Source organism: Oncorhynchus gorbuscha, linkage group LG13, assembly GCF_021184085.1.
Source record: "Oncorhynchus gorbuscha isolate QuinsamMale2020 ecotype Even-year linkage group LG13, OgorEven_v1.0, whole genome shotgun sequence".
Taxonomy (NCBI): Eukaryota; Metazoa; Chordata; class Actinopteri; order Salmoniformes; family Salmonidae; genus Oncorhynchus; species Oncorhynchus gorbuscha.
This window is the reverse complement of record NC_060185.1, coordinates 4879966-4891993: the sequence shown is the minus strand read 5'-3', so window position 1 is coordinate 4891993 and position 12028 is coordinate 4879966. Positions and strand designations below refer to the sequence as shown.

The 12028-nt window shown below is 44.0% G+C and overlaps 1 protein-coding gene across 1 annotated transcript in view; it reads left to right on the top strand.

Moving 5' to 3' along the window:
- The first annotated feature begins 8293 nt into the window (after positions 1-8293).
- Positions 8294-12028, top strand: part of nek3 (NIMA related kinase 3) — a 28787-nt gene continuing 25052 nt past the window's right edge. Inside the window, exons 1-4 of the mRNA XM_046296327.1 lie at positions 8294-8373; positions 8984-9118; positions 10218-10311; positions 11580-11677. Coding sequence (XP_046152283.1) covers positions 9002-9118; positions 10218-10311; positions 11580-11677 — 309 coding nt within the window. The 5' untranslated portion in view covers positions 8294-8373; positions 8984-9001. The remainder of the gene's footprint in view (positions 8374-8983; positions 9119-10217; positions 10312-11579; positions 11678-12028) is intronic.

The following is a 12028-nucleotide window of genomic DNA, read 5'->3' as shown; positions in this document are numbered from 1 at the left end:
ATAGGGAATAGGGTGCCGTTCTAAAGTAGTGTACTATATAGGGAATAGGGTGCTGTTCTAAAGTAGTGTACTATATAGGGAATAGGGTGCCGTTCTAAAGTAGTGTACTATATAGGGAATAGGGTGCCATTTGGGATGCTTCCATGATCACACTTTAGAAGGTAACAGGCAGCAGCAGTAGAGGAAGGTTTATTGATGAGATATAACCCCTGACCTCCAGTGTTCAATCTCTCTCAAAAATATTAGAACCCGGTTCAAGTCCAAACTCTGGATGGGCCACTCAAGAACATTCAGAGACCACTCCTGCGTTTGTCTTGGCTGTGTGCTTGGATCGTCCATCTATATTGCGGAGACGTACAGTTTTTGGTCCTTAAATTAAACTTTTTTATTCATCACAATTATTCTTTAGCCAATTTTGGGTCTTTAATGCCGACAGACAAGTTCCTTCTCCCACTTCCACTTGCCTCTTCTTTGTTGCGGTAGTGCTGCAATTAATTGGTTGTAATTTTGAGTAGAACAGACATTTCCATATATTCTTGTTAGCTGAGTGTGTTACAACTCCACCACTCCTATTTATGATATAATTTACAAAGATTATACCTTTTACAAAAAAAATATTATTATTATTATTTTTTAATCAATTAGTATATTTGAGTTTAACCATAATATTTGTGGTAACATTTGTTCTGTCTTTCAACGCTGGGCCAATTGTGCACCGACTCATGGGTCTCCTGGTCACGGCCCGCTTGTGACACAGCCTGGGATTGAACCCGGGTTTGTAGTGGACGCCTCAAGCGCTGCGATGCAGTGCCTTAGACCGCTGCGCCACTCGGGAGGCCGTTTCGATTTTTTTTTTTAAGGTTTACGTGAAACAGTCAGAATATGCTTTATGGATCTAATATCAACGAGCCCAGGTGACGGAGGGAGTTGATGGATGGTAAGTTAGAGAGTTCATTGGACGTGGGTCGGCAGTCGAAGAAAAGATGTCATGTTTCATTTAGTCTGGAAATACACTTCACATACTTTCATTTGAAACATGGAGTGAAAAAAAGTGTTTCAACCACGTTCATTTGCATGTTTTTTTATTTATTCATTTTTATGCAAGCAAGTAAAAGTTGGAAAACGCGAAAGCCACACACTTCACTTTGTCCAAAGAGACATTTAAACTGGAAAGTGATACGGTGATAACCAAACATACACAAACGTAATAATACAATAATAATAATATAATATGTTGTCCCAATTGTATCTAGATGGTTGGGTTGTTTGTTCTAATCCACTACTGTATCTCGATGGTTGGGTCGTTTGTTCTAATCCACTACTGTATCTAGATGGTTGGGTCGTTTGTTCTAATCCACTACTGTATCTCGATGGTTGGGTCGTTTGTTCTAATCCAGCACTGTATCTCGATGGTTGGGTCGTTTGTTCTAATCCACTACTGTATCTCGATGGTTGGGTTGTTTGTTCTAATCCACTACTGTATCTAGATGGTTGGGTTGTTTGTTCTAATCCACTACTGTATCTCGATGGTTGGGTCGTTTGTTCTAATCTAGCACTGTATCTCGATGGTTGGGTCATTTGTTCTAATCCAGCACTGTATCTAGATGGTTGGGTCGTTTGTTCTAATCCACTACTGTATCTAGATGGTTGGGTCGTTTGTTCTAATCCACTACTGTATCTCGATGGTTGGGTCGTTTGTTCTAATCCAGCACTGTATCTAGATGGTTGGGTCGTTTGTTCTAATCCAACACTGTATCTAGATGGTTGGGTCGTTTGTTCTAATCCACTACTGTATCTCGATGGTTGGGTTGTTTGTTCTAATCCACTACTGTATCTCGATGGTTGGGTCGTTTGTTCTAATCCACTACTGTATCTAGATGGTTGGGTCGTTTGTTCTAATCCACTACTGTATCTCGATGGTTGGGTCGTTTGTTCTAATCCACTACTGTATCTCGATGGTTGGGTAGTTTGTTCTAATCCACTACTGTATCTAGATGGTTGGGTTGTTTGTTCTATTCCACTACTGTATCTAGATGGTTGGGTCGTTTGTTCTAATCCACTACTGTATCTAGATGGTTGGGTTGTTTGTTCTAATCCACTACTGTATCTAGATGGTTGGGTCGTTTGTTCTAATCCACTACTGTATCTCGATGGTTGGGTCGTTTGTTCTAATCCACTACTGTATCTAGATGGTTGGGTCGTTTGTTCTAATCCACTACTGTATCTAGATGGTTGGGTCGTTTGTTCTAATCCACTACTGTATCTAGATGGTTGGGTTGTTTGTTCTAATCCACTACTGTATCTCGATGGTTGGGTCGTTTGTTCTAATCCACTACTGTATCTAGATGGTTGGGTTGTTTGTTCTAATCCACTACTGTATCTCGATGGTTGGGTCGTTTGTTCTAATCCACTACTGTATCTAGATGGTTGGGTCGTTTGTTCTAATCCACTACTGTATCTAGATGGTTGGGTCGTTTGTTCTAATCCAGCACTGTATCTAGATGGTTGGGTTGTTTGTTCTAATCCACTACTGTATCTAGATGGTTGGGTCGTTTGTTCTAATCCACTACTGTATCTAGATGGTTGGGTCGTTTGTTCTAATCCACTACTGTATCTAGATGGTTGGGTCGTTTGTTCTAATCCAGCACTGTATCTAGATGGTTGGGTCGTTTGTTCTAATCCACTACTGTATCTAGATGGTTGGGTCGTTTGTTCTAATCCACTACTGTATCTCGATGGTTGGGTCGTTTGTTCTAATCCACTACTGTATCTAGATGGTTGGGTCGTTTGTTCTAATCCACTACTGTATCTAGATGGTTGGGTCGTTTGTTCTAATCCACTACTGTATCTCGATGGTTGGGTCGTTTGTTCTAATCCACTACTGTATCTAGATGGTTGGGTCGTTTGTTCTAATCCACTACTGTATCTAGATGGTTGGGTCGTTTGTTCTAATCCACTACTGTATCTAGATGGTTGGGTCGTTTGTTCTAATCCAGCACTGTATCTAGATGGTTGGGTTGTTTGTTCTAATCCACTACTGTATCTAGATGGTTGGGTCGTTTGTTCTAATCCACTACTGTATCTAGATGGTTGGGTCGTTTGTTCTAATCCACTACTGTATCTCGATGGTTGGGTTGTTTGTTCTAATCCACTACTGTATCTAGATGGTTGGGTCGTTTGTTCTAATCCACTACTGTATCTAGATGGTTGGGTCGTTTGTTCTAATCCACTACTGTATCTCGATGGTTGGGTCGTTTGTTCTAATCCACTACTGTATCTCGATGGTTGGGTCGTTTGTTCTAATCCACTACTGTATCTCGATGGTTGGGTTGTTTGTTCTAATCCACTACTGTATCTCGATGGTTGGGTCGTTTGTTCTAATCCACTACTGTATCTCGATGGTTGGGTTGTTTGTTCTAATCCACTACTGTATCTAGATGGTTGGGTTGTTTGTTCTAATCCACTACTGTATCTCGATGGTTGGGTCGTTTGTTCTAATCCAGCACTGTATCTCGATGGTTGGGTCGTTTGTTCTAATCCAGCACTGTATCTCGATGGTTGGGTCGTTTGTTCTAATCCACTACTGTATCTCGATGGTTGGGTCGTTTGTTCTAATCCAGCACTGTATCTAGATGGTTGGGTCGTTTGTTCTAATCCACTACTGTATCTCGATGGTTGGGTCGTTTGTTCTAATCCACATCAGTACAACTTGTTCTCTACACTCTAAAACTACACATCCCATACATCACCAGATAGGAGTCATTCACTAGTGAATGTAAACGAGCCAAAGAGGTGAATGTAGACAGGGGCCAATAACAATAATGTTGTTTCACATAAAAATGTAATTATAAATGAAATGTATAGTTTTAAATGTAAATATCCAGTAGCCTATAGGCCTCAGCCTGACAACGTTCTTCATTACAGGCAGGTGTTAAGTACATTTACAGTACATGATGTGCTCTTAAAGAACAGTAAAATATTGTCAAAATATCTTAACAAAAACACATGACATAGCTGATAATTACAATAACAACTTCCAAAAACAAATGTTGTGCTGCCCTAAAGCACCACATCCTCTGTAAAGTACAAATGAACAACTAAAAGGGAGCACGAATAGCCATGCTAGCCCAATGACGACGTGTAGTAAAATCAGGGGCGCAACTTTGGTTTTAGAAGTGGGAGGGGCATAACTTAATTGTTGTTTAAAAAAAAAAACATGTTAAAAATAGTTTTATTCAGTTGGGTAAGCACTCCAAACAGCCTACCAGACCGCTCGGAGGTGTCTGCATGGTCCTAAAGCACACCGTTGCCTCGTTTTATATCACATTCCAATGATTAAAACTGGGTGGTGGTGGGGGGGGCATGTCCCCCCCTGTCCCCAGTGAAAGTTGTACCCCTGAGTAAAATGTACAGTACAGTGTTCACAAATCAACAGATAAGTCCATAAATGACTGAAATGCATACATATCACAATATAATGTCGGGAGACCATTATAAAACACTATCAGTGACCATATAAAGTTCTTACAAGTGTTTTAACATATAGGATTGATTAGGATTTTCATGGAACTATTCAGACTCTGGGTCATTATACAACAAAGGAATACAACACGTGTTAAATGAGCATGGGGGGGGGGGGGGGGCAATGCCAAAACCTGTGAGAAAGGAGTCAAAAGAGAGAGAAAAAACGTGACTTTTATCAATGCGGAACCTGCTTTTCCCCTAAATGAATTGTGACTTGCCTTACTTGCTTAAAATAATGTTGTTTGGTGGGTTCTGGAATGGACGTGGATACTATTGTAGGTGTTAGGGACATGTTAGGGCTGAATCTCATAGAACCAACGACCTCTCACAGAACCAACGATCTATCACAGACACAACGAACTCTCACAGAACCAACGACCTATCACAGAACCAACGACCTCTCACAGAACCAACGACCTATCACAGAACCAACGACCTATCACAGAACCAACGACCTCTCACAGAACCAACGACCTCTCACAGAACCAACGACCTCTCACAGAACCAACGACCTCTCACAGATCCAACGCTGTTCATCGTAACATGGTAGATCATTCCAGGCCAATACCGGGTCATTGTGAATGCCGATAATCTCAGCACAGTTCTCTTCAGCTCCTCCATTTGGTTCGCTGGTTGTAGTCCAATAACTTGCGGTCAGTGCTGTCCCGTCCACCCATCTCCAGGTTCCCTCAACTTCTCTGTCAGTCAGACCGATCCAGGTTCTGTGGCCCAATGTTTTGATGAAAACTTGTTCCACTCTGCTGTTTATGATCACGAGGTCTGCTCCTCTGTCCAGACAGTCCTGTCTACTCTCAGTCCAGTTTTTAGTGTCAAGGGAGATGAAATAACAACTGCAGCCATACTGTATTATCCAGTCTTGGGGACATATCTTGCGGACGTCTTTCTCACAGGCCAACTGGACTCTCGCTTCTCTCAGGTTGTCGACTAAACGCAGAGAGACGTTAAGAAGGACTTGGACACACAGCGATCCACGTTAAGAAGGACTTGGACACACAGCGATCCACGTTAAGAAGGACTTGGACACACAGCGATCCACGTTAAGAAGGACTTGGACACACAGCGATCCACGTTAAGAAGGACTTGTAGGACACACAGCGATCCACGTTAAGAAGGACTTGTAGGACACACAGCGATCCACGTTAAGAAGGACTTGGACACACAGCGATCCACGTTAAGAAGGACTTGGACACACAGCGATCCACGTTAAGAAGGACTTGTAGGACACACAGCGATCCACGTTAAGAAGGACTTGGACACACAGCGATCCACGTTAAGAAGGACTTGGACACACAGCGATCCACGTTAAGAAGGACTTGGACACACAGCGATCCACGTTAAGAAGGACTTGTAGGACACACAGCGATCCACGTTAAGAAGGACTTGTAGGACACACAGCGATCCACGTTAAGAAGGACTTGTAGGACACACAGCGATCCACGTTAAGAAGGACTTGGACACACAGCGATCCACGTTAAGAAGGACTTGGACACACAGCGATCCACGTTAAGAAGGACTTGGACACACAGCGATCCACGTTAAGAAGGACTTGGACACACAGCGATCCACGTTAAGAAGGACTTGGACACACAGCGATCCACGTTAAGAAGGACTTGGACACACAGCGATCCACGTTAAGAAGGACTTGGACACACAGCGATCCACGTTAAGAAGGACTTGGACACACAGCGATCCACGTTAAGAAGGACTTGGACACACAGCGATCCACGTTAAGAAGGACTTGTAGGACACACAGCGATCCACGTTAAGAAGGACTTGGACACACAGCGATCCACGTTAAGAAGGACTTGGACACACAGCGATCCACGTTAAGAAGGACTTGGACACACAGCGATCCACGTTAAGAAGGACTTGGACACACAGCGATCCACGTTAAGAAGGACTTGTAGGACACACAGCGATCCACGTTAAGAAGGACTTGTATGGACACACAGCGATCCAAAACCCACAGCAATTAATCTGTAGACTCTTCTGCTTGAGTGCTGAGCTAATCCTGAGCTGTCTCTGTTGTCCTGCTGGTTGGCTGTCACATTTTCATACGCATTTGTAGGATCTAGATCCATAGATGAACCCTCAGTGACGCTCGCCATAATGTTCCAACTTGGTTCGTTTCCAATGGAGTCTGTGAGGACCCCAAACTCAACATCACACCCTTTCTTCACTTCCTGTTTCGTAACACAAAACAGGAAGTTGATGGAATGGACATCACAACAGTTTTTTTGTTGTTGATATCCCCACACTATGACCAAGTTCCTCTTAACAATGTGAAGTACGTTCATATATATGTCTCAAGACAAAAGACAATGTTGCCGACATAAGGGTTCATTTTCTGCAAGGCCCTAGTCAGTGGTCCGTGTATTAGATGTCAGCTAGCTGGTCACAGGTTTGATTTTCCCCCGCGCCTCTTTCTTATTACCTACAGCTCCACCCAACACTTGTTTTATATAACTGGCCTACCAGTAATCTCTGGTTTAATAACTCTACATTTACCGCCATCTAGAGGCTAAAGCTTGAAATCGCATTACATTTTGACAGGGACACGCCTTATTTAGGTTATACCATAAACAGGCACCGAAGCACAGCAGAATGGTTGTCACTACCTACCACTGCCACATAGTCAATTGACAATATCCTAAAAATGTATGAAAAAGATACGTGATTATTGTGCTACAGGTGGGAGATGCTATGGTGACCAGCGAGCTGAGATAAGGGGGGACTTTACCTAGCAGGGTCTTGTAGATGGGTTAGGATTAAGGTTAGGGTTAAGGGTCAGGGTTAAGGTTAGGGTTAGGGTTAGGGTTAAGGTTAGGGTTAAGGGTTAGGGTTAAGGGTTAAGGTTAGGGTTAGCAGTGTGGTTAGGGTTAGGGTTAGCAGTGTGGTTAAGGGTTAGGGTTAAAGGTTAGGGTTAGCAGTGTGGTTAAGGTTAGGGTTAAGGGTTAGGGTTAAGGGTCAGGGTTAAGGTTAGGGTTAGGGTTAGGGTTAGGGTTAGGGTTAAGTTTAGGGTTAGGGTTAAGGTTAGGGTTAAGGGTTAGGGTTAGGGTTAGGGTTAAGGTTAGGGTTAAGGTTAGGGTTAAGGGTTAGGGTTAAGGGTTAGGGTTAAGGGTTAGGGTTAGCAGTGTGGTTAAGGTTAGGGTTAGCAGTGTGGTTAAGGTTAGGGTTTGCAGTGTGGTTAAGATAAGGGTTAGCAGTGTGGTTGAGGTTAGGGTTAAGGTTAGGGTTAAGGGTTAAGGTTAGGGTTAGCAGTGTGGTTAAGATAAGGGTTAGCAGTGTGGTTAAGGTTAGGGTTAGCAGTGTGGTTAAGGGTTAGGGTTAGCAGTGTGGTTAGGGTTAGCAGTGTGGTTAAGGTTAGGGTTAAGGTTAGGGTTAGCAGTGTGGTTAAGGTTAGGGTTAAGATTAGGGCTAGCAGTGTGGTTAAGGTTAGGGTTTTCACAAACTGAAAAACAAGCCTGCACAAAAGCTGGCGGGCCTACTGGGTTTAAATAGCCCACAACCAAACCTAAACCCTACATCAGATAGACAGGGCTCCTCATTTAGGCTACCTGCCACCCTACCTCAGAGAGACAGGGCTCTTCATTTAGGCTACCTGACTTGTAACTAAATTACATTATTGTAAAAAAAAACGCTCAAAATATCCTATTCACATACTGGATGTATAACTGCACTTCTACCGCCATCTAGTGGCTGAATGATATTAGAGCATATCTTTAAAAGGACTGCACCTTGACACGTCATACAATAATACGGAAGCAGAGCGGTGGACAAAGAATACCGAACACACGCGGATAACATTGACACAATCCCACCAGAAAAGTATGTAAAAGCAGCATTTTATTTACGTTACTTACCAAGCTATAAACGACAACGTCAGCATTTCTTTTTTAGGCTCGTGTATTCAAAATTTGATTTTTGTTCATGAACAAGATTGTGAGCAGTAGTTACACAGTTTCTTGTTTCATTATCAGACTGTCAGCTCAACCTCAAATAGAAGGTGAAACGTTTGGCTAGTAACCTATCTTTGGCTTAACTGTCAGGTGATTACCCCAAGCCATCATGTCAAATTGACTGGCCACTTTATAAATAAAGTGATGTTATTCTTTATTTAAACCTTATTTAACTAGGCAAGTCAGTTAAAGAACAATTTCTGCCTACCAAAAGGCCTCCTGCAGTGACGGGGGCTGGGATAATAAAATAAAAATATATATATATTTTTGGACAAAACCCATCACGACAAGAGAGACCTAAAACAACAAACATAGCATGGAAGCGACTCAACATGGCAGCACAACATGATAGCTACACAAAACATGGTACATTGGGTGATAAAGACAGGCCAATGTTTGAGATGGCTAGTATAAATCCAAAACAACAAACACACACATTGATTGTAATGCTTTCTGGTAATATATTCTTCTTCTTTCAGGTCAATGCCAGTGTGACAATGGATGGGTACTCGGTGCATAAAGTAATAGGTGAAGGGTCCTTTGGTCGGGCACTACTTGTCCAATCCAGAATCAACCATGAGAACTATGTCATGAAAGAGATCCTACTCCCAAAGGTAGGTTACTATTACCATTTAAAAAAAGGAATACTGTATACAGGTAACTACCAACATTTGTTTTATTTAACCAGGTACGTTGACTGAGAACACGTTCTCATTTACAGCAACGACCTGGGGAATAGTTACAGGGGAGAGGAGGGGGATGAATGACCGTGATGGTTTGAGGGCCAGATTGGGAATTTAGCCAGGACACCAGGGTTAACACGATAAGTGCCACGGGATCTTTACTGACCTCAGAGAGTCAGGACACCCGTTCAACGTCCCATCCGAAATATGGCACCCTACACAGGGCATTGGGATATTTTTTCTAGACCAGAGGAAAAAGTGCCTCCTACTGGCCCTCCAACACCACTTCCAGCAGCATCTGGTCTCCCATCCAGGGACTGACCAGGACCAACCCTGCTTAGCTTCAAAAGCAAGCCAGTAGTGGGGTGGTATGCTGCTGGCCTAACATAGTGTCTAACAGGACGAAGGTCCACCGCGAGCAGCCAGAACAGCTTCAATGCACCTGAGTATTGTGCATTGAAACAAACTACAAAAATCTCTGAAACTGGAAACACTTATCCCCCTCACTAGCTTTAAGCACCAGCTGTCAGAGCAGCTCACAGATTACAGCACCTGTACATAGCCCATCTATAATTTAGCCCAAACAACAACCTCTTCCCCTACTGTATTTATTTATTTAGCTCCTTTGCACCCCATTATTTTTATTTCTACTTTGCACATTCTTCCATTGCAAAACTACCATTCCAGTGTTTTACTTGCTATATTGTATTTACTTTGCCACCATGGCCTTTTTTTTGCCTTTACCTCCCTTCTCACCTGATTTGCTCACATCGTGTATATAGACTTGTTTATACTGTATTATTGACTGTATGTTTGTTTTACTCCATGTGTAACTCTGTGTCGTTGTATCTGTCGAACTGCTTTGCTTTATCTTGGCCAGGTCGCAGTTGTAAATGAGAACTTGTTCTCAACTTGCCTACCTTTGTTCTTAACTCACTTGCCTAGTTAAATAAAGGTTAAATAAAGGTCAAATAAAAAATAATAACTACATATATATATAATAAATACAAGTAATAAATGTCTTTTTCAGACACAATCCAAGATGGCGAACACCAGGAGAGAAGCTGTGCTCCTGTCCAGGATGAAACATCCCAGCATAGTGTCCTTCAGGGACTCTTTTGAAGGTAGACACAGTGAAATGGTCTATCTTGATTTTTGAAATGCAAATGCTTTGATACTGCCGTCCTTGTCAGATTATGCAATCCCACTGGGCAAAAACTGGTTGAATTAACATTGACGGCTGGATTATAGGGCTGGGGTATAGGGCTGGGGTATAGGGCTGGGGTATGGGGCTGGGGTATGGGGCTGGGGTATGGGGCTGGGGTATGGGGCTGGGGTATGGGGCTGGGGTATGGGGCTGGGGTATAGGGCTGGGGTATAGGGCTGGGGTATAGGGCTGGGGTATAGGGCTGGGGTATAGGGCTGGGGTATAGGGCTGGGGTATAGGGCTGGGGTATAGGGCTGGGTAAGCGGCTGGTGTATAGGGCTGGGGTTTGGGGCTTGGTAAGGGGCTGGGGTTTGGGGCTGGGGTATAGGGCTGGGGTTTGGGGCTTGGTAAGGGGCTGGGGTTTGGGGCTTGGTAAGGGGCTGGGGTTTGGGGCTGGGGTTTGGGGCTGGGGTATAGGGCTGGGGTATAGGGCTGGGGTATGGGGCTGGGTTTTGGGGCTGGGGTATGGGGCTGGAGTATAGGGCTGGAGTATAGGGCTGGGGTTTGGGGCTGGGTAAAGGGCTTGGTAAGGGCTGGGGTATAGGGCTGGGGTATGGGGCTGGAGTATAGGGCTGGGGTATAGGGCTGGGGTTTGGGGCTGGGGTATAGGGCTGGGTTTTGGGGCTGGGGTATAGGGCTGGGGTATAGGGCTGGGTTTTGGGGCTGGGGTATAGGGCTGGGGTATAGGGCTGGGGTATGGGGCTTGGTAAGGGGCTGGAGTATAGGGCTGGGATATGGGGCTGGGGTATAGGGCTGGGGTATGGGGCTGGAGTATAGGGCTGGGGTATAGGGCTGGGGTATGGGGCTGGGGTATAGGGCTGGGGTATGGGGCTGGGTTTTGGGGCTGGGGTATAGGGCTGGGGTATAGGGCTGGGGTATAGGGCTGGGTTTTGGGGCTGGGGTATAGGGCTGGGGTATAGGGCTGGGGTATAGGGCTGGGGTATAGGGCTGGGTTTTGGGGCTGGGGTGTCATTTTTTTTGGTTGATTTCATGTTAAATTCACATTAGTTGACAACTCAACCAAATGTAAATCGAATCTCGACGTTGAACTGACATCTGTGCCCAGTCGAATGCTCTTGTTCTGCTTATGTATGTCATTGAATGTGGCTAATGAATGTGATATGTGGGGTCTGCATATAGAAAACCCTTCCAAATGAAGTAGTGCTTGTGTCTTGTCTCCTGTAGGTGACGGCCACCTCTACATAGTGATGGAGTTCTGTGGTGGAGGAGACCTGCTCCAGAGGATACAACAACAGAGGAACACACTGTTCTCACAGGAAACAGTATGACACATTCATTAAACAATTCATGGATTCATTAGGTCATTAGCTAACTCAGCCAAATGCAAATCTCAAATAGTAGACCAGTAAATGGTTTCTCCACTGTTTTGAAAACACTAACTGGTACATACTAAATGGTAGGGCAGTTGACGAACATGTCATTAAAACATTTTTTTATAATAATAAAAATGTTATCCCCTTTTCTCCCCAATTTCACGGTATCCAATTGTTAGTAGTTACTGTCTTGTCTCATCTCTACAACTCCCGTACAGGCTCGGGAGAGACGAAGGTCGAAAGCCACGCGTCCTCCGAAACCCAACCCAACCAAGCCGCACTGCTTCTTAACACAGCGCC